The sequence below is a fragment of the Molossus molossus genome, unplaced genomic scaffold, assembly GCF_014108415.1.
Source record: "Molossus molossus isolate mMolMol1 unplaced genomic scaffold, mMolMol1.p scaffold_m16_p_6, whole genome shotgun sequence".
NCBI classification, from domain to species: domain Eukaryota; kingdom Metazoa; phylum Chordata; class Mammalia; order Chiroptera; family Molossidae; genus Molossus; species Molossus molossus.
In genome coordinates this window covers 76,364,571-76,392,393 of record NW_023425399.1, presented here as the reverse complement: position 1 = coordinate 76,392,393, position 27,823 = coordinate 76,364,571, and the positions used below count along the sequence as shown (strand labels likewise).

The window sequence follows — 27,823 nt, the reverse complement described above, 5'->3', positions numbered from 1 at the left end:
CCTGTCAAGTCACCTGTCACTCTGCTAACTTGGGACAGGGTGACACGGCCTTGCCCCTCCTCCACATGGTGTGCATGCAGCCAACCCCTGCTGGATCTGCTCCCAGACCCCAGCCAAGGGCAAAGGGCAACAAGGTGGAGGAGAACTGAAGGGATCGAGGTGCCAGGGCTTGGGGGAAGCAGATGGCTGAGAACCTGGGAAAGAGAATGAGCCAGCCCATGGTCCATTGTCCCATTGGACTTCACTTACAAAACACGAATTCAAGCATGAAATTATTAAGAATTCCAAGATGGCATCAAGCCCCACGCATGGGTCCACCTTCTGAGCTCAGGAATCCAAGCACTAACTGAGAACCTACAGACAGTCTCATCCAGGGAAGCAGGTTATCAAGACAGATCCCAACGCTGAGGAGGGGGACAGAGGCGGAGACTGACGGCCAGCCCAGCTCCAGGCAGGAAGTTGCTGTGTGTCCTAGAATTTGATACCAGGATCCCAGCCACAGACTCCAGGCTTTTGGATAACCAGCAAAAGAAAACAGGAGTCTAAGATCCAGACGGATGATCATGATAGACCAGCAATTTTCAACCTTTTGCATCTCACGGCACACATAAACTAACTACTAAAATTCTGTGACACACCAAAAAATATATTCTTTGCCCATCTGACAAGATAATAGGTATAATTTTGATTCATTCACACCAGATGGGTGTAGTGTTGGCTGTTGTCATTTTTTCACTTGACAGTCTAAGGGAAAAGAGGTCAGTGTCCCTGACTAAATAGTCAGGCACTGCATGTTTTGAAAATTCTTGCAGCACACCAGTTAAAAATTGCTATGATAGATTAATAGGGGTAACCAACCCTTCCTATTTGCCTGGGACTCTCCTGGTTATCTTATGGAAAATCCTGCATCCCAGAAAACCCCTCCATCTCTGGCAAACAGAGACAGTTGGTCACACTACGACCAGGGCCTAGTATTGGCCCCAAAACGTTTTTTTCTTTGGGAGACTAGTGGAAAGGTTGCTTCCTTGTGAAATGTTCCCAGAGCATCCCAAGTAGAGGCAATGCCTCCTTCCATGGTGGTTACACTCATCAGGGTGAACATTAATGCTTTATTCACGCAGTTGACTCTCAAAGAAGAATGTGAAATCCCAGAAGACAGGGAGGGGTCTGATGCAGAAAAGCAGGGTGAAGAGGCCCCCGCTGCCACGGTGTGATGCGGGGGCCTGGCGGTGGTGGGGCACCCAGACAGCTCAAGACCAGTCCAGCGCTGCTCACAGAGCTAGCAACCCAGGGTTACTCTGTGACCTGGGCTGCGGCTTAGTCTCAGGACCGGCGGCTCTGTCTTCCTGGATTCATGCCCTGAGCTTGAGGAAATACAGGGTCAGAAGTAGGAAAACTGGGCAGGTGGTTAGAGTGGAGAGTAAGAGAAGAAAAAGGTGGCACCTCAAGAAGGATTAATCAAGTAGGATTACTATAAAATCATAGTAAGAAGAAAGAAGAGGAAGAGAAAAATCTAGCTTTTTTTTTTTTAGGACTTTGTGAGTGCTAAGTACTAATGCTTACATGTTTTTGTAGCCTTTACAGTAAGCCCAGGATATTGGTAATATACTATCCCTACTTCATAGATGCAAAACCAACATGTGGAGAAGAAGCGGAACATGTCCACAGTCACACAGCAAGTAGGTGACAGAGCAAGAACGCGAGCCCACGTGTCCAGTTCCAAAGCCTGGCTTCCGAGGCCGTCAGCGATCGGCTGTCACGGACAGCCACAGGGCCACATGGGGCTGCAGTGGGGGACTCTGGTCCTTTCCTCAAGGAGCCTTTGCTCCCTGGTTCTGCCAGGGCCAGAAGTCACTGCCTGATTGTCAGGCCCCCATGTGCACCATGCTCAGGACAGCCAGGGGTATGAAGAGTTGAGTTACCTGGCTAGGAGGACACTGTGCCCCGTCTCCAGGTCTGTGTGCCTCGGTGCAGAGTCCACTATCACTCACAAGGCCTCAGGGAGGCTGTGCCTGCTCCTCGGGGACCTCGTCTTCTTGCACCCGGGTTCTCACTGCTCCCCTGCCCGTCCTGCTTCTGGCTCAGCCATCGCCTGGCCCTTCACTTCTCAGCGAGGCCTGCTGGTGAGCGGGGAGTCTGCCTCGCCCGGTGCTGCTCAGTGTGGCCCACAGCCAGCAACTGTGGCATCGCTGGGAGCATCGCGGAAATGCAGAACTACAGGTACGCTGCCACCCTCTGAGTCCAAGTCGACATCTGAACGGATGATCCAGACGTACACCCAAGTGTGAGAAGCACTGGCCCGGCCCATGGTATGTATCCTGTTTCCCGTTACGGGTGCACAGCTCTTTCTCCTCCGGAACCGGGTCTCAGGTGAATTCTAAGTCAGTGTATTAGCCTCCCAAGAACATCAGCCTTTCTAAGCTTTAGGAATTCTGTGGGTTTTTTAACAGACTGCTCTACATCCTGAAATCGCACCACGCCAAGAGCTGCCAACCATCGCTATAGAAGCTGGCCCTGCTCTCCTGAAACTGACCGGTGTCTTCTCCACGCCATGATTACAGACCAGTTGGGGGGACAAAATAAGTATCTTTGGGTAGTCAAATTACAATCTAATTGTGCATGTCTGTCTTCTTCAGGATAATACACGGAGCAAGCAATTTCAGCCTGGAACATGCTTTACTAAACCCTAATTGTTCTTCAAAATAAGCAGTATCTCTTTAACGAGAGGACAGATAATGGCTAGGGAGAGGTACAGTCCTACGTGGGTGGGAAAGGGTCTTTTGAAAGAATGCCTCGAGGAGACATTACCAGTCATGATATGAATGCTTAGGATGAATCCCTATATATTTAGAAACATACCCACTCTCAGCTATCAACACACATTATTATCCTACTGTCAGTGGAAACATTTAGGAGCAAAAGAAAAAAACGTGTGGGAATAAAACAGTATGATAGCTCATGAGGCCTTATAATTAAATGATGTATTTGCTCTGGGGAGGGGGAGGACTTAACAAATCAGTTTTAAAAGGGAACAGATGAGCATCGCAAAAGGAAAATTATAACCTGGCGCGCTATTCAGACGGCCTTTGATGCTGCTCATTACGCATGACGTTGTCAAGGGTTTCGCCGTGACAGTCCACTCAGAAAGAAGCGGAAATGAAAAACTAAGGCAACAGCCAGCTGACGAGGCTTGACTGTGTTCTACAGAATTGCACACTGTACTTCTCAAAATGACTCAGAAATATCATTTCATGCTATGAAATGAGAAATATTTTAATACGAATACACAGATCTTTCAGGCTTTGGATAACCATTAAGTCAGGCAAAAGATGTCTTGACAGTTTATTCTGCGTGGCAACCAAACGTATGACTGGAATGAAAACAGTGATTCCATTTTACTGTTTCATCAATAGTTCCCACGCACGCATCCACAACCCATTTTCTTTAAGAAAAAATACAGGTGGAAAGGGAGTGCGAGTCCTAAATCCCAAGGGACGTAAAGAGACCAGCAGTATGGAATTACCGAAAGTGGAAAACAAACCGCAGAAGGGGTAAGAGGGAATTATCAGTAGGGACGAGAAGGTGAGCCCCGGCAAGGTCTGCACACAGCAGGCAGGTCCGGGCGCTCTGCACCCCCTGGCAGGGCCACAGAACCCTTCCAGCGGCCACTATACAGACAGAAACAGGACCCCAGTGTCCGTGCTTGGTTTTGCTTTCTAATGCCCCAAAGCAGCACCCCTGTGGTCCTCCACAGGGGCCACTGTGGAGGGTGATGGACGATACCCTGAGGGAGGGCAGCAGTTACCCCACAGGGGCCACGAGAGTTTTAAGCCTGAGCTCAGGTAGAGCAGGAGCAGTGTGAGCGTTGTCACCGCCCCGCGCTAAGGCCGCCCCGCCGCCAGGCCGCCTGTGCTAAGTCTGCAGTTACCCCTGCTCACCTGGGACCACGAGTCAGAGCTTGTGTAACTCTGAGCTTCGGCTTCCTCTTCTGTGAACTGGGGACCTACCTTATAAGGTTGTAGTGAGGATTAAATGAGTTAATACTTGAAAGGTACTTGGAACAGCTTCTAGAACAGTAAGTATGTTAGCAATAAATTCACATTACAGCTGTCATAAAACTTAACTTTTTTAAAATTCTAAATTATTCATCTTGTGAAGTAAGATATTTATCTTGTGTCAACTTGTGAAGCAGATGTTGAAGAATTTTTTAAGACTTATGAGCTTATCTACCACAAGGAAAGAGCAATAGACCTTCTTACTACCACCTGGTTTTCTAAATGTTTAAATTAATTATCTACTTATGAATGACCGTAAGTCCAACTTTTTCATTATGTTTCAAGTTATAAGTGGTAAATATTTTACTATTTATTACATATGTATGTCTTTGGTATGTCAGGGACATGTGTAAATTGAGTAGATATAATTAAGAAACTTTCTGTATCCTCATTCATTCATATATGAAACATACATTTACTGAATTATTTCTATATACTAGGCATTCTCTTAGGAACTGGAGACATAGAAAGGAACAAAATGATGTCTCTTACTTCATAGTCTTAATTCATTTGGGCAGTCTCTCTCTCTCTCTCTCTCTCTCACATACACACACACACACACACACACACACTTGCTCATAGTATATGTACTTTTAAAATTTTTCTTAGTCACCTCCTCAGTATTTCCTTGTATTCTTTCAGAGATGACAACTGGGGGATTTGGGTAAATTTCAAGTAGTTGAAAAGCATCCTTTGCAAGTCAGAGTGCTGGCTGTCACCCAGAGGCCCCGTTGGAGACAGACGACCTACTAGAACAAAGTGATTAAGCAGACTTTAATAAAGCAGCTATTCACAAAGGAGTGGGCAGGCCTTGGGGAAGCCTTCTCGTGATGGAGAAGCACCTCAGAGCTGAGGACATCTGAGCGCCTTTCCCACCTGGGCCCGAAGGTGAGCAGAGGGCGACAAATACTGGAGCCAGGCAACGCTGGAGCTGTGGGGGCAAGTGACCTGCTGGAGCCAAGACCCTGGGCGGAAGAACTGAGATATTGGAACCAATGGGGGAATAGATGCCTTTGTCTTGCTCTCCCCCTGTCCTCTGAGCTGAGCACCTGCCTGTACCTCCCATATGTCAAACTCTGCCAGAAGCCTGTAGATGCTGCCCACGAACGTCAGCTGCCAAGGGCAGAGAGTGGTTGAAGAGAGGGAGCGTGTTTGGGCCACAGGGTGCTTGAGGCTACCGTCTTAAATAAGTAACATACATATCTTGACCCGCACAACCAAAGCTGAGCCAGAGAAGAGACTTGTGGTCCTAGAAAGAGGAGGCAGATTTTTCAGGATGGGACACCATGGGCATCAGTAAGTTTGAAAAAAAGTTATGGTGCGCTGGCTAAAGCAGCACTGCTCAGAGTGTGGTCCCTGGACTGCTGGCTCCTCCTCCACTGTGAGACAAGGGCAGACCCTGAGGGCAAGCATTCAGAAACCTTCATAACAGCTTGAAAGAGTAAGTTAGTGAATCTAATTTTTTTTTAACATTGCTTGTATTTTGTATGCCTTTACGCCTTATTTTTCATTTTATTTTTCTAGGATTCATTTTTATTGTGACAGATTAGAAATGTTACAGATTGTTTGCGTAGCACTTCTAGAATCTTCATGCGCAAAGTGGTCTAGGTGGGGAGACTTAAAAGGCAGGCTCTGATTTTCAGCAGGTTCGGGTTGCGCCCAGATTTTGCATTTCTCACAAGCTCCCAGGGGAGGCCAATGCAGCAGATCCAAAGACCACACCCTGAGCAGCAAGAATGAGGCTACCCAGGCTGGAAGCCAGCAGGGTTGGGGGACAGGGATGTGAGCGTGCCCTTGGGTTGGGTGGTGGTTTGTGTAACTTTGGGGAGAGTAGGAAGCCAGCAGCACATGGACTGGAAGAAATGGACCAAGGAAGGAAGGAAGGAAGGAAGAAAGGAAAAGAGGGAGGGAGGGAGGGAAGGAGGGAGGGGGGAGGGGTGCAATGTCCAGCACTGATTGGCTGGCTGGCTAGAAGGGTAATAAAAATAGTTTAAACAGGGGCTATGTGAAAGCCATAGTAACCTACTCATGGTGACAAGCCTGGACAGCCCAGGCAAGGTGTCAGATCCACCTGTCTAAATACCAGGCCCTTTCAGGTCCAGCCCTGCCCAGGCCTGAGCAGTGTTGGGGCGATGCCCTCACCCTGAAACACAGGAACTTGCAGAACAGCTGCCCTGTGCCCAGCTCCCTGCCTTCATCCCCCTCCACAGTCAGGAGGCTGGGCTGTGCTTTCCTGAGCTCTGTCACTTGGTCCAGGCCCTGCTGCTCTGCCTGCCTGGACCTCTGCTTAGAGACACCAGCCTGAATTCATGCTGCTGTGCCATCCCGGATCGGCAATTCTGATCCTGAACAGAGAGAGCGCTGCAGCTCCTGGCTCCCTGGCCCTGGCCCTGGCCCGCCCCCTCCATCTCGAGGGAGCACCTGGACACCGCATACTTATAACAGGTGTGCTGGGGACAGTGAGTCAGCTGAGCTAGGAGGATTGTGAGAGGCAGGCTATAGAAGAACCAACTATTCCATCCAGTTATTCTGTGATATGGAGGAACAAACAATCCCATCAATCAAGGTGCTTAAAACATATGGCACAGCGTGTCACACATGATGTATTGAATCAGGAACACTGAGCCGCAGAACGTTTACGTTCGTGGTTTGAGAGTCCAAGAGAAGAGAGCAAACTGCGCAGGAGCTTGCTTTTGATGTTGAGACAGGGAGCCTGACGCATGCGCATCTGCAGGCTACACGGTGGAAGTGAACTTCCTGCAGAAAGAGCCAGGAGCTGCCAAGTGGGATGTAAGAAATAAACCCCAGCCCCTCTGGACTGGAGAGAGATGCCAGAGTCTGGGGACGTGGGATGCTCACACTGCCTGAGTCTGAGGCCACTCGGGCCAGGGCAGGCGGTACAGCTGCAGCCCGCCAGGGAGCCTGGTCCTGGCGGAGCCTGGGCTCCCTCAGGCACCCTGACACTCCCAACCGGCTAAGCCAACCATCGCTCTGGGGCTGGAAGGGGTGACCAGGGATAGCATCCTGAAGGTTGGCAGTGACCACAGAAGGTGGTGGTTGAGCTGGTTTTAGTTTTTCCCTAAAGGAAGGAATGCAATGGAAGAAAGGAAAGTAAAAAGGCAAAAGTGAAGAGAATCATAGAAATAAGAACAGGGAAAGAAGAGGCATCGGGAAGGAAAGAATAAAGAAAGAGTTTGATGAAGCAGAAAGGCCCTGGGGTCACGGGGTGTGAGGAGGAGCCGAGGCTCTGAGGGGCACAGGGGGGCACCCTGGAGTGCAGTGGGCAGAGGAGAAGAGGCACCGAGCGAGGACTCCCCGACATGATATTTAACTCAGACTCTCATTGGAACCATTGTGAGGAATTCATGAAATTCAGTTTTTCCTTATATATGCTTGCCATTAATAGAATAGGAGAACTGCCATGATTTAAAGCCAAAATATGCCTAAAATCACAAAAAGTTTCACAAGGGAAGAAACATGAAATAGTTTTCAAGATGAGCTAAGGAATAAAATAGGATCTTTAAAAAAAATAAATTTCCATTTATTGTGCATTTTTATCATTCTGTTGGCATTTAAAGATCTCTAGCAGGCCGACCTCATTTGGGGATGAAAGAGTCAGAAGTTTGGTGGGGGGGTCCTGGAGCAGGGGGCATCTGGGGGGCGTCTGGGGGGCAGGGGACATCTGGAAAGCTCCAAGTAAGCTTTTCAATCAATATCCCAAATCCCACCCGAAACTATTGTTTCTTTTGGCCTCTTTACATTGAACTCTTCTTTTTTTCCCCAAAAGGAAAAAATTTCCCAATGAACTTTATTGTCTTTCTAACTCTGACATGATTGAGTTCTTAGAGTGTGTAAAGCACAATTCTAAAAGTTTCTCTGTTTTATCTTATTAATTCTTCTGAACAACCCTATGAGGGCAGAACAGGATTCATACCCAAAATTTAGGTGAAGAAACTGGCCCCAAGATATTAGCTGGAGGGTCCGGTGTCACATAGCTAAAGGGCTGTGGATTCAGATTTGCACCTAGGTAGGAACCCAGAGCCATCGATCTGAGTTATGCTGTAAACGGAATTTACAGAAGACGGGAAAAACCACCAATAATCTACCATCCAGAGAAAAGCACTCTTAGCATTGTAGATTCTCTTTCCTGACTTTTTTCTTTGCTTATACACACAAAGAAAATATAATGATATCATACTATATACACAGCTTACATATGACTTGATTTTTCTCTTAACAATTTGCACTGACACATGTCATGTCAATCAAGACCCCTCTAGGCATCATTCTAATGGCTGCTGATTATCCCTGAATGAATGAGACCTCTTTGACTGACATGAGCTTGTTTCCCATGTTGTTATTATGAACAATGCTACAGAGAATATCCTTGCTCAAACATTTTGAGCAATTATCTCAGTTTCCTTCAGGATACATTCTTTGAAGTAGTAGTTTTATGACAAAGATAGATAGTTATGTTTTAGTAACCTTAGAAAAAGCAGCTTAAGCTCATTGGGACCCAAGAAAGGGGGCAAAAGGGAGGGCGGGGGTCAATGACGATCTCTGTAAGTACTAATAAGAATATTCCATGCTCGCCCTGGCCGGTTTGGCTCGGCGGTTGGAGCATCGGCCTGCGGACCAGAGAGTCCTGGGTTTGGTTCCCGCTAGGGGCATGTACCAAAAAAAAAAAAGAATATCCCATGCTAGTTTAGCACTGCACAAAGGTCAAAGCACATTCGCATACATTGTTCACAAGCACCTCTAGCCATAGTCAGTGCCGTCTGTCCCCAAGTCACAGGTGAGGGCCTGGGCCTGCCAGGCCCACCACCAGACCCTTGAATGCCCTGACCCCAGCCTGCCCATGTTCTATGCCTTGGTATCTTTACCATCCTGACCACCCCCATAGAACCAAAGGTTGGCACAGCAGCCTGGGCCCTTCCCACGAAAACAGTGACTTTGCTTCCCGGTCAATTTTGTTCCCACATAGCTCACTGTCAGGGCCGTGGCATGCCCTCTTCCTCCTGCCTTCTTAGCTGCATGGCCAACCCTCAGATAAGGATTAACCTTTCCTAAAAGGCACCTAGGGCTTCATTCCTGATTATTTTTCTCTCATAAGCATGAGCCAGGATCCTGGGAGTTCTCAAGAAATGAACCTCGCATGTATGTTTGCTGTCCAGCTCTCCGAGGTGTACATCGTGTGAGCTGACTCAGCAGAGGGGCAGCTCCTCTGGTGTCTCCTTCAGACTGCAGTCTTCACCCTCTCCGACAACTTTACAATGAGCTGTATGTGAATGTCAGCCCTAACAGTGTGACCCAGGGTTACCTGGTAAGAGTCATCAAGGAGGTCACGGTGACTTCTGTTTATCACTTTATCATATTAACTTCTGTCTGTAGAGAGTTTGGGAGGAAATTCCAGAAGGAAAGTGTTGCTGCTTCCTAGTATGTTTCTATCCCTGCTTCTGTTTCTTGGCTTTATGTTGTCTGCCTACAGCCTACAGTACTGAGTATTTTGGGAGGAAATTTATTTAACTCATTTTCTGTTATGTTTGCTAACTTTGGTGCTGGTTCTAAGGAAACTAGCAAATGTAAATGTTAGGGATCTTTAAAAAATACAGCAGAAGTACCCAGTTGGTGTGGCTCAGTGGTTGAGTGTTGACCCATGCAGCCAGAGGTCACCGGTTCGATTACTCCATGACATCTCCTGCTTTGAGGCCTTGTTTTATTGTTTTTCAGGGTACATGCCCAGATTGTGGGCCTGATCCCCAGTAGGAGGCATCAATGTTCTCTCTCACTGATGTCTCTCTCTCTCTCTCCTTCTCCCTTCTCTCTCTCTAAAATCAGTAAAGAAAAATTATTTTAGAAAAATAAAATAAAGTAGAGCTATTCATGGTTATAGCAAGATATATAGTCAGATGAGATAATATGAAAAGAACAGTGTTGGAATTTTTCTTTCTATTTAATTCAGCAAGCGCTGAGGACAGTACATTGCAGGACTTTTAAGCCCCATGGTTACAAAGAAGAATATATCATATGCACTTGACCTTAAGGAGCTCGAAATGTACTGAGCTTCACAACACAGTGTAGCAAGTGCCTCAGAGTAAACAGAAACAGTGGGAGTAGAGGGAGTGGACAGCCAGGCAGGATTTCCAGCAGGTGATAGCTGAGTTATCTCGGGAAGGAGGTAGCCAGATGGGGCAGGGTGGGAAAGTAACCCAAGAGCCATGAAAAACAATAAAACAAGGACTCAAAGCAGGAAATGTCATGGAGTATATAGGAAATTACAAATAGGTTCCTATTGATGTAGCAAGGAGTCTACAGGGGAAAGGGGCATCTAGGAAAGGGGTTGGTAAGAAGGCAGGAGCTAAATTGTGAAGGCACATATATGCCAAGAAACCAAGTTCTTTCTAAAAGTAATGGAGAACCACTAAAGGATGTTAACCAGGGACAACGCCATGTTCAAATGTTTGTTTCACTCTGGAAGCAATGAGAAAACCATCAGCCTCAGTTGTTTCTAATCTTTCTCATTTCACAGTTGGTGATTCTGCTCCTCCCAGGCTGACTGCAGAACTGAGCCTGAGAGTAGACTCCACGAAATGAGCCAGAGGTTGGTGGACTAATAACAGGAAGAGCTGTCAAGGTCCAAACTAGGGTATTGTGGTGTCAATGGAGAGGAGAGGCCAGACTCCAAGGTATAAAGGAGCAAGATACACTGATTAATTAAATAGTAAGGAGGAGTAGGGAAGGAAAGGGGAGGAATGTGAAAGAGACTCAGCAAGTGTTGTGCCAGTAAACTGGCTCTTGGAAATAAGAAGCCCTGATTTGTAACATATCCCAATTCCTAGGGTGTAAATGCTCCCACCATGGCTGACGTCACTGGATGCAGAGCTGGGAAGAGATGCACAGCATCAGCTCTCTCACCTGGTAGGAGCCACCAGCAGCACACACTGAAAATACTGCTGTGCTGGCCAGGAATCTTGCTTCCTCTTCTCAGGCAACAGTTAGACTACATTTTCTTGCCTCCTCTGCAGTTAGGTGGGGCATGTGACCAACTTTTAGCCAATGGAATAAGAACTTTCAAAATAAGACTATGCCACTTCCAGCCTGGCCCATAAAAACTTCCTACACATAATCTTCCATTTTCTTTCCTCATTCCCCTTGGCTGGAAGAGAGATAGCCCTCAGGGCAACGGGAGTTGCCTGGCCAGGATTAGTTATGTCTGAACTGTTTACATGAACAAGAATTAAACTTGCATTGTGTTTAGCCACTCGAGTCAGGAGTTTATGATTTATAATACATGAAGTAAATGGTGACTCGATTCCATGGCTTAAAGAAATGAGTAGATGGTGAAAATATATACATCAAGTGAGAAAAAATGTACTGAAAAAGAGCCATTAGGGCCAGAAAATATCGTTTTTAGGTAAGAAACTATTTCTCAGACATTATTTTCTATAATAGTGTTTAAAGATCTTAGAATGTATTTACCAATACGTATTACACATGCTGTTCGAGATAGTGGTTCAGAGAACTAAACAAACTTGACATCTCAGAGATGCCAGTCTGTTGCTCTGAATCCACTCACCTTCCTTGAGTATTTCATATATAAAAAGAAGTTGTCAGATTCTTCCTAATGTGCAAGTTCCTGAAAAGGCACTTCAAAGTAACATAAAGGCTAAAATTGCATCCCCAGTAGCCCAGATTGTATTGGTCCTTATTTTTCTACCCACTCACAAATCATTTGTTTTCAAGGGTTGAATTTCATGCTGTATGTTCATTAATAGAATATTTATTAATTACAATTTTGTTCTGAATAAGATCTGTATCTTCTCATTGTTTTACAGCCATAAAATACTTACATGGCACCACAAAGAGACCCAAGTGTAATACATGGAACCAACCACCTCAATTATAGAGCCAAGGTTGGTCCACTCCCACCAGAAATTGGTCTCATAGTAATATGCTCCCACTAGTACAATATCCTGGAGAAATCCAGACTGATCCTGAGTCATCCTTGGTTCAGTCTATATTCACTCAGCAAATATTTACTAGCATCTACGATGTGCTGAACACTGTGCAAGATGTTGGCAGAATATCATGTAGTGCACAAAAGAAGACATAGCCTCTGGCTTCCTAAAGCATGTAGTCTAGAGAATTCCTGAAGAATCTAGAAGATTGGGTCAAATCCAAAAGTCATCCACTTTCTGGATTGAGCTGTATCCATCAGAAACTAGCCTTCCACCCATCTGACTGAGAACGAACAAGGGCTACAAAGAATGTTTTATATTCATCCACCAAAGTCTAAGAAAAGTTGAAGAGGGCCAGAAGAAAAAAGATCCAAGAAGGCACCTACATACTAAATTTACTCTCAGATGCTTGGATCCTACATTTACATCTGGCCCCTGGGGAGTTCATGATCTATAATAAGTTCGTGAAAAAATAGAGTAATGGGAAATTTCTCCGTGACCTATTTTTTTCTTTAAAAGTTATAATACTGTTTCATTTGTTGCCCTTAATCTAGGAGCTTAAGAAACATTTTCTGAATTTTCTACTTATTGCATTTAAAAAAAATTTTTTTTTTTTGTTACAGATGTTCCTCCTTTTTCCCCCATCGACACCCTCCTCCCCCTCCCTCCCCACCCTGTCCCCAGCTTTGTTGTCCATGTCCATTGGTCATGCATACATGCATATAAGTTCTGTGGTTCCCCCCGACCCCATCTTCTGGGGATTGTCAGTCTGTACCCTACTTTCACGTCTCTGGGACTACCCTGTTCTTAAGACTGTTATGTTCATTATATTCCACAAATAAGTGAGATCATATGACACTTGTCTTTCTCTGTTTGGCTTGTTGCATTTTAAGTAACATTTAGTAGTGTTTGCTTGTGTGAATACCTAGGGGGGTTTCGGGGTCTCAGTCTAGGTCCCCTCTCTTCCTTGTGTTAGTTTGGGTCCTCTCTAAAGCCAACCCTGAGACAAAGACTTGGAGATAGGAAGTATAAGGGGGATTTGAGCTCAAGAACCACAATTTGAGGGAGAAAGGGGACACAGAAGAGGGACAAAAGTCAGTGACTAATATGTTAATATACAGACTCCAATCCGGGCCAACTGGGGCTCAGCTCTGGTGGCGACACTCAGAATTATGAAGAATGTACTTGAGAAATGTCCCATGGAAAGGCAAGGAAATAGAGAAATTTTCCTCCAATTCTTGGCCCTCCCGGGTTTAGAGTCATCCTAGACGGCATTAAATCCTACACTTCCTGGGTGCTCTATGCACAGTCTAAGAAAGCTGCCCTGGCCCTAAAAAAGACCACTCGGTTGGGAAACAGAGAGTCAAGTGTAAGCCCTTGAGATAGCACATGAGAACGGGCATAAGCACGGGAACTGTCCGTCAGGGCTGCGTAGCCAGAGGGGGTCAGGGGCTGCACAGGCCTTGGTATCGCTGCCCCTGCCTCTAACTGGCCCGGAGGATGGTCTCATCTGCTGCCTTGGCTCCAGCCTGGCCTCCTTCCCCAGCAATCCTGCAGATCAGGGCACAGTGTCACCTTTTCTCTCCACACCTCTGAGGCAAACACTCATTCCTTTTGAGATTTTGTGGGGGGTTATTTGATGTATCTTTGTTTATTTTTAGTACTGATAGGTTAAAATAGGTCTTGGAGGCATGACAAGTTGCAATGAAAGCCTTCAAATTCTTCTCAAGATGATTTCCTTGCTGTTCCCCAGAGCCGATGAGCCAGGCTTGCTCTGCGGCGGGTCCTGTCATGCCCTGCGCTGGCTCACCTCTTCCTTCCCACCTGAGGCCAGCCCCTCCCAACCTCCTTGCCACCTTGACTCCAGGGGACAATGAGAAGTCCTGCCACACCCACTTCCACAAACTTTTCCTTACACCTCGCCCTGGAGGAGGGAAAGTGGAGGTAAATATGGGGAGTCCGGGAGGAAGATCCATCTGGATTCTGCAGGAAAGCCAGGAGGACATCGAGGGCCCTGCATCACAGTGGGAGGCCTCCGGAGGTCACCCTACCTGGAGTCTGGGAAGAAACAAGTGTCCCTATAGTCCAAGAATTCTCCTTTAAAAACTGGGCATCCCGCCCTGGCCGGTTTGGCTCAGCGGTTGGAGCATTGGCCTGCGGACCAGAGAGTCCCGGGTTCGGTTCCCGCTAGGGGCACGTACCAAAACAAAAAAACTGGGCATCCAAATTTTGCTTTACATGTCCAAATCAATTCATTCTACTTGGCCAGATGAAACGAAAGTTTCCTGTAAGACATCATGTTCGTCTTCCATAGCCTGAAGCTGATGAATAATGCATAACCAAAGGAGCTTGAATCGCTTAGGATAGTGCCACAGCCTTGAATGAGTAGCAGAAACTTCCTGCAGTTGCCACCTTATAGGGGGGGAAGCTGCCTTTCAAGATAAAGTCCCGAAGGTCATTTTCTATCTGACAAACTGTGTTGGTGAAGAAAAATAACAATAAAAACCACCAACAAAAGGAGATGGAGAAAAGTGGTCCCCTCATGACAACTTAGCTGTCAAACTGACTACAGCACCTCAGATCAAATTTCCGTTCCCAACAGCTGGAAAACAGTGATTTAGTAATAATGAGTTTATGGTCTATATTTTATTTTCCAGCTATGCATCAAAATTCACACTTCCCTAAATATAAAGTTTGTAGGTCACTATCCAATTATGAAATCTAACCTTTCAGTGACACTTCCGTGGCTAATTTTATGGACATAAAATATGAACCTTACAAGACAAAACACGCTCGTTAAAACACGTGTTGCTCCAACCTGAAGTGGAGAGAAACATTCAGTCTGGGGTAATTTATATTGCCTTTCCTGTTTTCACAGTGTCTTCTACAGTATTGCACACGGTGTGTTCTAGAGGAGCAGAAGTCATGAGTGTTTTATTAATGAGCATTTATTAAAGTCCACTTTACCTTATTAAATAAAAAATGTGTTTTAAAACCACTGGCCTACAGAGGTTTCAAAATGAAGCAGATGACTCACGCAACCCTTACAGCAGTCCCGGGAGGTAAGCTTTATCATCACCTCACTTCTTGAAAGAGGAAACAGCAGCAGACAGGTTAAGTCTGTGCTTGGGGTCACACCCTGAGTAAGCGCTCATGGACCCACACGCTCAAACCCCTCACAGAGCAGCCTCCTCCTCCAGGAGACAGGTGGGTGGACACAGCGTCTTCATGAAGATGTTTGCCATGGCTAATGCCTGTTGGCAACCAGCAAATGACTAAATTGTTCTACATTGTTGTTTTTTAATTCAGCTGTCTTAATTGGAGACTTTTTAGTACAACAAAGTGTGCTTTTAAAGGTACATTTTTAAACAATAGTTTTAAGGTAAAAAGAGTAAGTCCAGCAGGATTGGTAGGTTCAGTACATATCATTTTGATGGGTTAAAATTTTCTGCTAATACCCTGCTCAGCAGTTAGAGCATCAGCCTATGGTCCAGAGAGACCCGGGTTCGGTTCCCGCTAAGGGCACGTACCTCGGTTACAGTTTGTCCCAGGCCCTGGTTTGGTCGTGCAGGTGGCAACCACTCGATGCGTCCCTTTCACATTGATGTTTCTCTCTCTTTCTCTCTCTCTCTCTCCTCTCTCTCTATCTAAACAAAAAATGTATATTTTTGTTGGCTGTCTCCCAAACTGGAATATAAGTGCCATGAAGGGAGAAATCTTCATCTCTTTAGTCCCCTCATGTATCCCAAATGCCTAGAACAGTGCCTGGCGCATGGAAGGGACTCAATAAATATTTGTTGAAGAAATAGGATGGAATAGATAGGAGGCACTCCCTGGTCTGAAAAAGGAAATAAGAAGGTGCTTTCGTTTTCTACTGCTGTTTAACAAATTACCACAAACCTGCTGGCTTACAACAATACCCATGTATTGTCTCCCAGTCCTGTCGGTCAGGATTCTGGGCATGACATGACCAGGCTCTCTGCTCAAGTTGTCAGCTAGATGACTGGAAAGACCCATTTTCAAGTTCCCATATGTTGTTGGCAAAATCCAGCTCCTTGTGATTGTAGCGATGAGGTCCCTACCTTTTTGCTGGCTGTTGGCTACAGCCTCTCTCACTCAGCTTCTAGAACCCAGCTCCTAGGTCTGTGCCATCTCCACAGGCAGTTTACAGCTTGGCAGTCTTCCCGTTCAGGGTCAACAGGAAAATTTTTCATGCTTTGGATCTCTCCCTTCAGGTAGGGTCAGTCCCTTTTAAGAGCTCTCCTAATTAGAAGAGGTCCCCCAGGATAAACTCCCTTTTGCTCAACTGACTTGGAACCTTAAATCCATCTGCAAAATCCCTTCATCTTTGTCATATAATGCCAACTAGACACAGGCATGACATCCACCATGTATACAGTGGTGTCTACACTCAAAGGGCATGTACACTACAGGGCAGACATCCTGGGGCCATCTTAGCCTACCACAAAAGTTTAGGCCTGAAGTCAGGTTCCGTTGTGAACCAGCTGGTCAAACAAAGCCCAAAACTATGGCAGTCGGAGTTCACAGAGTTAGGATTTCCAGGAAAGAGAATGCTATGAAATGCCTTTGCCATCCCTATGTTACAGCAGCATTAATCACAACAGCCTAAAGGAAAACAACACAAGTGTTCCAGATAACCAACAAACAAAACGTGATATGTAACAGACTATGAGCCCAGCCCGTGTGGCTCAGTGGATTGAGTGTCGTCTCATGGACTGAGTGTCGTCTCATGGACTGAGAGGTCCCAGTTCCATTCCCAGTCAGGGCACAAGCCCGGGATGCGGGCTCGATCTCCAGTAGAGGGCATGCGGGAGGCAGCCAATTGATGTGTGTCTCTCACATCAATGTTTCTCTCTCTCCCTCCTTCCTTTCCGTCTCTGAAAATTCAATTAGAAAAAGAAAGTTTAACAGACCATGATTCAGCCTTAAAAAGAAATTCTGATACATGTTTCAACATGGATGAGCCCTGAAGATATTTTATGCTAAGTGAAATAAGCCAGTCACAAAAGACAAACACAATATGATTCCACTTATATGAGTTACCTAGAGGAGTCAAATACACAGAGACAAGAAGTAGAATGGTGGTTTCCAGAGTCTGGGGGAAGAGGGAAATGGGGAGTTAGTGTTTAATGGGTAGAGTGTTAGTTTTGCAAGATGAATAGAGTTCCAGAGACCAGTTGTACAACAGCATGAATGTGCTTACCACTACTGAACTGTACATTTAAAAATGGCTCAGATGGCAAATTGTATATCATATATACTTTACCACAATTAAAAATAACAATAACAATATATTTGCCAGTAAAACTACTGACAACTATTTTTAACTCATTTAACAGGCAGGTGTAAGTGTCTGCATTGTGACAGGCACTGTGCTGAGTGTGGAGGGATGCAAATATTAATGTAACAGGCTTCACTGTTACATTCACTGACGTTTGTGTTTTTAAATAATTATTATTATATCAAAATCACCACAGAAACAACGGTCCAAATGAATTTTCCTCCATTCCAGTTGGAAGTATAACTTACCTGCCCTAGATCCAAGGTGACATTGACTTGGTTGTACCGTGTGCCTGAGGAGAGAGGAGGGCTTTGCCACCAACGTTCAGATCCATCAATTGCATTGGTGACAGGATGTGCTTTCCTGGGGTCCTCAGAATTGCAATAGTCACAGAATTGTCCCTGGGGGGAAAAAAAGTTATTTTTTGTATTATGTTATTACGTTCAAGTAATTTTTGTCTTACCAATTCCGTAAGAAAGTTAACCAAATCCAAGACGGCTTTATATAGCTTAGAGATGTCAGCTGTTGAAATTAATCATAATGTATTCTAAAGAGAGTACTAAAGCTTTCTTTTTTTTTTAATTTAATCTTAAACCATACCACTTGTTTATACCTCTGTTGTGTTTCTCAGATATAGGTTCTTTTTAGCTTCCATCTTTTACAGCTTTGTGCTTCTCGTCCTGTATGAGACGTTAAGAAGAGCTGTTGTGCTTCAGATGCAAAGGTTTTTTCCTACAGCAAATCCTTTTTACTGTTTATATCCCACTTAGTGTAAGTTCTGAGTCAGGCACTGGGATACAGCAGTTCCCCCCTGATCTGTGGGGGATACATTCCAGGACCTCCAGTGGATGCTTGAAACCACACAGAGTACTGAACTCTACTGTTTCCTTCTGTACATACCTATGATAATGTTTAATTTATAAATTAGGCACAGTAAAGACTAACAATATTAATTAATAAGAAAATAGAGCAATTGTAACAATACACTGTAAGGAAATAGTGTGAATGTGGTCACTTGTTGCAAGGGATCCTTTATGAAGTCTGTATAGGGTCAATGTTTTCTGACGCAAAATGTTGCCGTCAATCAGAACACCTTTCTGTTCATGTCTTCCACAGACAGATGTAATACCTGTCCAGCTTAACTAAGGGCTTAGCACGCACTGTGGCCATAATATTTGCCGTCTGAGGTGCGAAACAAAACAGGAACAAATTTCTTTTCCCTTCCTCACAGTTTCACAGATAGAAGATATGTTCTGACCACAGAGCTCAGCAATCTCACCATACAAAATTTTTCTTTTCTTAAGTCAAGAACTTCTACCTTTTCACTTAGAGAAAGAACTTTCCAGCTTCTCTCTGGCATATCCAAATTGCCAGCATCATGATTCTTGCACTTTGGGGGCCATTATTAAGTAAAATAAGGGTTACTTGAAAACTGTGGTACCGAAACAGGTAATCTGATAACCACAGTGGCAGCTGATAACTAGCTAGCAGGTGGGAAGCATCCACAGCGAGGAGACACTGGACAAAGGAAGGGATGATTCTTGCCCTGGTCAAAATGACACGAGATTCCATCGTGCTACTCAGAATGGCATGCGATTTAAAACATATGAATTGTTTATTTCTGGACCTTTCCATTTAATATTTTCAGACCTCAGTTGACTGCAGGTAACTGAAAGCGAAACTGCAGATAAGGGGGTACTACTGTATACAAGTAACCATAAGGGAAGCAGGGTACAGCAAAAGTACTGGCTGCTGGGTCAAAGCCAGTAGATGTTCCAGGGGCTCGGGAAAGGCAGGTGGAGGAGGTGGAATTTAAGCTGCTATAAGGATACGCAGGACTTCGAGTGGCAGTGAGCAGCCAAGAGGGAAGGTGTTCCCGGTGGAGGAACCAACATGAGCAAAGGCAAAGAGGCCAGCTGATCCAGTTTAATCACAGCATATGCAATAAAAGACAAGGCTCGATGGGCAAATGGGGGAGAGGTGATGGGCTCTGGATACCAGAGTGAGATGTTGGTAGTTAATTCAGTTCCTAAATGGGAATCCATTTTCACGTGGGGTGATTATCGGTTTGATAGTATCATCTCTAACTTCTTACTGAATTACTCTTCTTTGGTAGGTAGACTCTCTTGGTTCTGTTTGTTTGTTATTTGTTCACTGTAATGCAGAATTTTACAGCCATTATAATCTAAAAACCTAAACATAGGCCTTTCTTATACATTGAGTTTATTTAAACTGGGTCAAAGAATCATGCTTGCCCAATGATGGACTTCACAGACTGAACTACTCTGTTTTCCAATCAAATTACCTTAGGGCATAACTACCATATGGGAGAGGGGAAAGGAAGCAAATTTATACACACAGCCTTCCCTGAGAGCATTACAGTTTCCAAGTTAGCCTCAACACTGACATATGGAAGGTTCACAGATATAATAAATACATAAGTTAAAAATGACTACCTAGTAGCAAACTTTTCCCAAGTAATAAAAATGAGCAAAACCATTTGTTTATTTCTCTACACGTCATCAGGAAAAAAACCTTGACAGCAAATCTATAAGAAATAACATCACCCTAGCCAATGTGGCTCAATTGGTTGGGCATCATCCCCTTTACCAAAAGTTTGCTGGTTTGATTCCTAGTCAGGGCATATGCCCTGGTTGTGGGCTCAATCCCTGGTTGGGGGCATACGGGAGGCAGCCGATCCATGCTGTTCTCTCACATCAATGTTTCTCTTTTTCTCTCCCTCTCTCTCTAAAAAAGTCAATTAAAATATTTTTTAAAGAAATAACTTATCAAACCAATAATTCCAGAGTTAATGTGTTTTTTTTTAGATTTACTGTGTATATTAGCCAAGTTTAAGTGATACTTTTTTTGCCATATAAAATAAATTCTAACAAAGATTCCACCAGCTTATGTTAAACAATAACAAGCAAAAGTATAATTTATACTTTTTCCTTGAAAAAATTATATATTTAATAACTGATTTAAAAATTAATATTAGAAACTCTGGCTTTTTTAAGTTATTCTTAAATGGACAGGGTGGGAATTTTTATTCAAAAAATTATTTAAATATTCCTTCTCTTTTTTTCATTTATTTTCTTCTTCAAGTTTCAGTGATTTTCACCCTACATCTCAAATGTCACATTTACTTTGAATCAACTTATGTGAAGACTCATAAAAAATTCAGTAGTACCCTGAAGGAAAAAAAAATCAGAATAATGACTTTTTAAAATGTTAAAACTCTATTCATCTGGAGATCTCCATGGAGATTTAAATCTATGTGGAAATGCTGCATGGATGGGTAGACTTGGGGTTGAAGAACCTTCTTAGGGAGGCTAACACTAAGACCAATCTCTGAAAGTCGGGTCTTGGCACTAAGAAGCAGGACTTTAAAAGAAGACAATTATTTACATGAAAACTCTAAATCAATCTACTGGAAAAAATTTTAGAACTACTAGGAGAATTTAGCAAAGTGGTTGAATATAAAACTAATGTACAGAAGTCATTGCATTTCTGTTCAACAGTAGCAAACAACTGAAAAATGTAAATAGAGAAAATACCATTTACAGTAGTGTCAGAGAACATCAAGTATCTCAAAAGAAATTTAACAATTAAAAAATTTAAACATTATTAGGAAAAAATCTAAATAAGGAAATGGAGAGATATAATTTTTTTTTTTTTTTATCCTCACCCAAGGACATTTTTCCATTTTTTGTACAGATAGAGTGGAAGGGAGAGAGAGGAAAAGAGAGAGAGAGAGAAACATCGACGTGAAAGGGACACATGGAGTGGCTGCCACCCGCATGACCAACCAGGGCCGGGGACAAACTGCAACCGAGGTACGTGCCCCTAGCGGGAACCGAACCCCTGTCTCTCTGGACCGCAGGCCGATGCTCTAACCACTGAGCCAAACTGGCCAGGGCTCATTTTCTTGAATATGAAGATAATATAAAAAACCTGTCAATTCTTTCCAGAATTGATCTATAAAGTCAACACAACTCAGGAACACAATAAAATAATTCTAAAATTCATATGAAACAGTAAAGGACCAAGAAAATACTCGATATTCCTGAAGATAACCAGTGAGAAGGAAAGCTGCCCTTCAAGGTATTAGGGCTTATTATGAAGCTATTATAATTAAGACAAGAAAGATGAGATACAGACCAATGGGACAGAAGAGAGAGGCAAAAACAGACCCATGCATCTTGGAAACCTTAGTACACAACAAAGACAGTCTGTGAGATCAGTAAAAAAAAAAAAAAAAAAGGGAGGGCTAACATATATGAAATGGAAAAGAACAAACTCAGATTCCCATTCGAACCACAAACAAAAATCAACGTCAAATAAATTAAGAACTTAAATGTCAGAAATCAAACTTTAAAGTCTCTTAGTGAAAAATAAAAGTGAACTTGGAATAAGAAAAGCTTTCTTAAACAAGATTTAGAAAGCATTATATAAAAAAAGATAATATTAAATTTAAAATATTGAATATATTAAAATTAAGAATATTGGTTCATGAAAGGCACCTTAAAGAGTAGAAAGAAAAATTACACACTGAAAGATATTCACAACACACACGTGTCCAGTGATAGATTCCATCAATCCCTCTCGCTTTCTCTATGTGTCTGCCACTGCACCCATCAAGGTGGAGGCTATTTACCGTGGAAGCTATTCTCTACCCTTGAATCCAGACTGACTTTATTATTTACTTTTTTGTAGGAAAAGCATCATTCTGGGATTTTCAAGCACAAGCCTTAAGAAAACTGACAGATTCTGTGTCCAAGGTAACCGAGTGGAGAGGACACATGGAAGAGCACTGAGACATGTGACATGTTAGTGAAACTTTCTTCGACCAGCTAGTCCAGCCCAGCCAGCAGCTGAATGCAATTGAGTTACCCCAGTTGACACCACATGGACCAGAAGAACCACTGAGCCTGGCCATTGTTGAACATCTTCCCATGCATCAAGAGGTCACTGGTTTGATTCCCTGTCAGGGCACATGCCCAGGTTGCAGGCTTGAACCCCAATAAGGGGAGTGCAAGAGGCAGCCCATTAATGTTACTCTCTCATCAATGTTTCTCTTTCTTCCTCTCTCTAAGAAATCAACAAAAACATGTTTGTAAAAAATAAGTAAAAATAATTGTTAACTATTATATAAAAGAAGAAGAATCACCCAGCTAGCTGATCCCAGTCAACCCACAGAACTACGAGAAAAAGAAATTATTTGCCATTGTCTTAAGCCACTAAATTGGGGGTGATTTGTTATACAAGAATCAATAACTGAACAATATAAAATCAAGAAAGAATTCTCATCAGAAATATATCCCACCCCAGCTGGGTGGCTTGGTTGCAGGTTCCATCCCTGGTTGGGGCACATACAGAAGGCAACTTATTGATGTTTCTCTCACATTGAAGTTTCTTTCTTTCTGTCTCTCCACCCTCCCATCCCCCACCTTTCTTTTTCTAAACTCGATAAACATATCTTCTGGTAAGGATTAAAAATATATATATATAGCCCAGCCGGTGTGGCTCAGTGATTGAGCGTCGACCCATGCACCAAGAGGTCACTAGTTCTATTCCTGGTCAGGGCACATGCCCAGGTTGTGGGCCCGATCCCCAGTGGGGGGTATGCAGGAGGCATGAAAGAGGCAGCCATCGATGTTCTCTTGCATTGATGTTTTTATCTCTCTCTTCCTCTCCCTTCCTCTCTCGCTAAGAACAATAAAGAAAAAAAAATTTTTTTAAATATATATAGCCCTTGCTGGTGTAGCTCAGTTAGTTGGGTGTTGTCCTGTGCACAGAATGGTTGCTGGTTCAATTCGTGGTCAGGGCACATGCCTAGGTGATGGGCTTGATCCCTGGTCAGGGGCATGCAACAGGCCCTGATTGATGTTTTGCTCTCATGTCAATGTTTTTCTCTCTCTCTCCCTCCCTCACCCTTCCTCTCTGTCTCTCTCTTTAGATAGATAGATAGATAGATAGATAATATATATACACACACACATATAAATATATATACATATATAAATATATATACACATATATGTGTGTATATACATATATGTGTATATAAACATATGTGTGTGTGTGTATTTTTTTTTAAGACATATATCCCAGCCCTGGCCAGTTTGGCTAAGCAGTTAGAGCACCGGCCCTCAGACTAAAGGTCTCAGGTTCAATTCTTGGTCAAGGGCAGGTGCCTGGGTTGCAGGTTCAGGTCTCAGCCTCAGTCAGGGTCATGCAAAGGCAACCACTTGATGTGTCTCTCTCACATCAATGTTTCTCTCTCTCTTTCTCCCTTCCACTGTATCTAAAAATCAATTAAAAATATCCTCGGGTAATGATTAACAAAAAAAAAAAAGAAAGAAAAAAACTATATCCCAACTCCTACAAATCAATAAGGGAAGTCTAAGTAGTTCAACAGAAAAATGGGCAAAAGTAGGAATAGGCATTTTACAGAAAAGGGAATACATGTCAATAAACATTTGAAGAAATGTTCACAGTAACCATCATTAGTGATCAGATAGAACATAGTACTATACTGTTCTATACCCATTTATTAGGATCAATTTAAAGTTTGAAAATAACAAATATTGGAAAGAATGTGATAGGAGTATGACTTGGTATAAATACTTTGGAAAATGTTTTGTTTTTTAATTTTTTTTATTAATTAATGAAAATGTTTTGGCATTACCTCCTAAAGTCAAAATTTCATATTTCCTATGACCCAGAAATTCTTCTCTGAAGCTCATAATTTAAAATGAAACTCTTGCTCAAATTTGATGGCATCATGTTCAAGAATATTCATAGCAGCATTGTTCACAAGAGCAAAATCCTGGGAATAACCTAGTTTTCCAGCCACAGGAATGTGAATAAATCAACAGAGATACATTCACACAATGAATGAATAAATGAACAATAATTTAAAAAATGAATATATACAACAACATGAAACAATATGGATGAATGTTAGCAATATAACATCAGTTTAAAAAGCACGATATACTTTTTATAAAGTTAAGAGTACTTACTTTTTAAATATATATAGATGCAATAAAAACTATATAAAAAGTAAAGCAAAGGAAAAAGTAAGAAAGGATTCAGGATGATGGTTACCCCCAGATTACAGGAAACAGAGAGATGGTAGGTGGGGAAACCATATAGTTAGACATAAGTTATTATCAAGACCCTATTTTGGGTTTTAGTAGCAAGTTCATGAATACTTGTCATACTGTTTTGAATCCACCCATCCACATATAATAAAGCAGACCATGCAAGAACCGTGATGAAAGCATGTCATAACTGAGGTTTATGAATAGCCTATAATCCAACTCTGCTCCTGAGGTCCAATATTTTTTAAATAACCATATAGATAAACGCAAGACAGAATCTGATAGAAGTCAGAGATGAGGGAGGCAGAGAGAGAACAAGGAGGCAGTTCAATTATTCATTTATCCACGTAACAAACCTGTACTGTGTACCAGACGCTACACTAGAAGATGAGAAAACTGAAAGATAAACAGGACAAGGGACCCGCCTCTGACTTGTGTTAAGGCTAATATTAGCCCAGTCGTATGGGAAATAGCTAATGTAATAGAAGGGGCTGAAAGGAAAGGGGACAGGACTGTTCAAATAAACAACTAACAAGAGTTGCATTCCGCCCTGGCCGGTTTGGCTCAGCGGTTAGAGCGTCGGCCTGCGGTACAGAGAGACCGGGGTTTGGTTCCGGCTAAGGGCACATACCTCGGTTGCAGTTTGTCCCCGGCCCTGGTTGGTCGTGTGAGTGGCAGCCACTCTGTGTCCCTTCACATCGATGTTTCTCTCTCTCTCTCCCCCTCGCTCCCTCCCGCTCTATCTGAACAAAAAATAGAAAAATGTCCTCGGGTGAGGATAAAAAAAAAAAAAAAAAAAGAGTTGCGTTCCAAGGGTGGGGGGCCCCAGAGGATAAGCCAATGTTTGCCCAGAGCCCCACAGAATGCCCTACACTTTTTCAGAAGGATGAGAAAAAGTAGTCTCTCCTTGTCGCTAACATTTTTGATGATTCTCCTTAACTAAAAGTCTCACATATATAATACTTTGCAACTGAATTCACAATATATACACTGTCTTGTCCTAAGGCACTAGAGGGTGATTGTAGCACTGCTCCCTAATGTAAGTTCTCTTTTATTGTTTGAACATTCATTCGTTTATTCAACTTTTCCAAATTGCCCACCACATGCAGAGCACTGCACTGAAGGCTGGGGTGAAAACACACACTGAGAGTGGATCCTGGCCCTAAGTGGGAGAGGAGAGAAGTAACTCCAACACCACGTTACCGAAAGGTGCTGGGATCCAGATGGCAGGAGCGTGCGGGAGCCCAGGGCACCACACAGCGAGCACGTGCAGGAACTAGGGCCTGTGTGCAGGTCTGGTGCTGTTACAGCCCAGAACGCTTTCCACCCTGGCCTGGCTGCTCTGTGAGCTACATCAAAGAGGCCTGTCTTAGACTTGAATGGAGCATGAGGCTGCACTGCAATAGCGATTATGTGATTTTACCTGCCAATGACCAGATGTGTGAAAGGAGACCCCGCTCAGGGAAGAACGCTGTCTGACAGAAGCTGAGATGCATGCGCTATGGCAGCACGAAAAAGCCGGCAAGATGAGCATTTAATCACACTCATCTATCAACAGCCCCATCACGGACCACGTGGGTGCTGCCGCGAACCCTACTCCAAGCCATCACTCATGAAGGTTCCTGAGATTCTGTGCCTTGAAGGCACTGTCTCAAGTGCCAGAGCCCAAACCAGCTGGAGCCCTGATGTGGAGAATGTTCTGGAGTGCGCCCATTCCACACTTGGAATTGCTCCTATGCAAAGACCTTGTTCAGAACATTCTCTCTCTGAGAGGCACAAAAGCACTCCCGCGTGGTTACCGATGATCAAGACAGGTGTTTTGTAAAAATCCCGAAGACCTATACGTCTGCACGTCGTGGGGGGCAGGGCGATTACACAGCACTGGAGAGTGCCCAGCTCTGTGGCCCCCACACAGGCTTCACCCCCCGGGGTGACGCATCGCATCTCCACTGTGCTGGGCTCCTGAAGGAGCGGATTTGAGAGACCTATACAATAATAAGGGGCTCAAAGTTGCTTCCAAATCTATCTTTTTAAAAGGTAGATAATAAGCAAATGCCTGGAAAATGTATAAGTATAACTAAAATGTTATGTCCATTCAGTCCAATTTGACGTTTTGTTTTTTTAAACTTGTTTCAAGTTAAAAAGGGTCTGATGAGTGCACTCACCTCACAGATCCGTCATTCATGAGTGCACTCATCAGGCCCTTTTACAGACAGAGAGAAAGAGGACTGTGTGCTCTCCATCTGCCTATGAGTCAGGCAGGTAAAGAAATAAACTTTTAAGTTTCTCCATCCACAGAAACTGAGGAACTGTGTTTTCTTTCTATATTGGGATAGTGTTTCACTACATTCCCTCTTTTACTCTCCTAGACCTTATTTCACACATTCCCCCGCTCCTCAAACCTTCTCCTTCCTCTTCCCTTCTGCGGATAATTGACTGAATTTGCTCATCTTCCTAATCACACGCCCGCCTTGCCTCCCAGTGCTGTGGAGAAGCTGTCTGTGCTCCAAAGCCCCGCCCAACACACACACACTGATCCCGTCCCTCCTGCCTAAGGACTTGGTGTTTGCAATTACACCCCCTAAACACTCTCCTGCATCTCAATTTATTCTTCTACTGGATTATCCCCACCAGGAGATAAATAAATATGCTTAAAGTAAACAACCTCCCACTGTCCCCTCACTCAGTCCACTCAACCCACACTCCCCCTTTTGCTGCTCACTCACTCCAAGGATGTCCCTGCCTCAGGGTCTTTGCACTTGCTGTCCCTCTTCCGGGAACAGGCTTCTCCCAGAATTCAGTCCCTTATCCAAAGAGGTCACTGCTATTAACACCATCTAAAGTAGCATTGCGCTTTACCGTCTGTTTCTATCCTTTTATTCACTTTTTCTTCTGAGGAAAAATCACTTAGTGTTTGCTTTTCTCCTGTCATGTCTGTTAGATCATAAGTGCCCTGAGCCAGGGACTTTTCACTACTTAGAAAGGTATCTGGCACAGGATAGGCACTTAATATGTATTCATTTAGTTAATACATTAAAATGGCGTAAAGTATTTTGTTTTTCACTTCAACAAATATACCAGAAAGTAATAAGTAATAAGCAAGTTAATCAGTGATGGGGAAGGGGTGGTTCCAGACATGGACCTTGTGTGTGTGTGTGTGTGTGTGTGTGTTTGTGTGTGTAATTTTAACTTTAATGTCAGAAGTAGAACTCTTGACTTCAAAAAAATAAACAAGAAATTGCAGATGAATACGTGTGTCAATGAACTTACTAGAAAGCACACTGTAACTAAATCTAGACTTGCTGTTTCTCCTCTACTGGAAATCTACTAGTTCCATGCCTCAGGGCCCCCCAGAATCACCTGCCTGCTCTGGCCAGGAAGCACCACTCATGCTTAACT

At 43.7% G+C, this 27,823-nt stretch overlaps 1 protein-coding gene across 3 annotated transcripts in view; it reads right to left on the bottom strand.

Moving 5' to 3' along the window:
• LAMA3 (laminin subunit alpha 3) overlaps nucleotides 1-27,823 on the bottom strand; it is a 249,933-nt gene that overhangs the window by 204,389 nt on the left and 17,721 nt on the right. For all 3 annotated transcript variants that reach the window (XM_036245198.1, XM_036245200.1, XM_036245199.1), the window contains exon 2: nucleotides 17,564-17,716. In XM_036245198.1, the coding sequence (XP_036101091.1) occupies nucleotides 17,564-17,716 (153 nt within the window). The remainder of the gene's footprint in view (nucleotides 1-17,563; nucleotides 17,717-27,823) is intronic.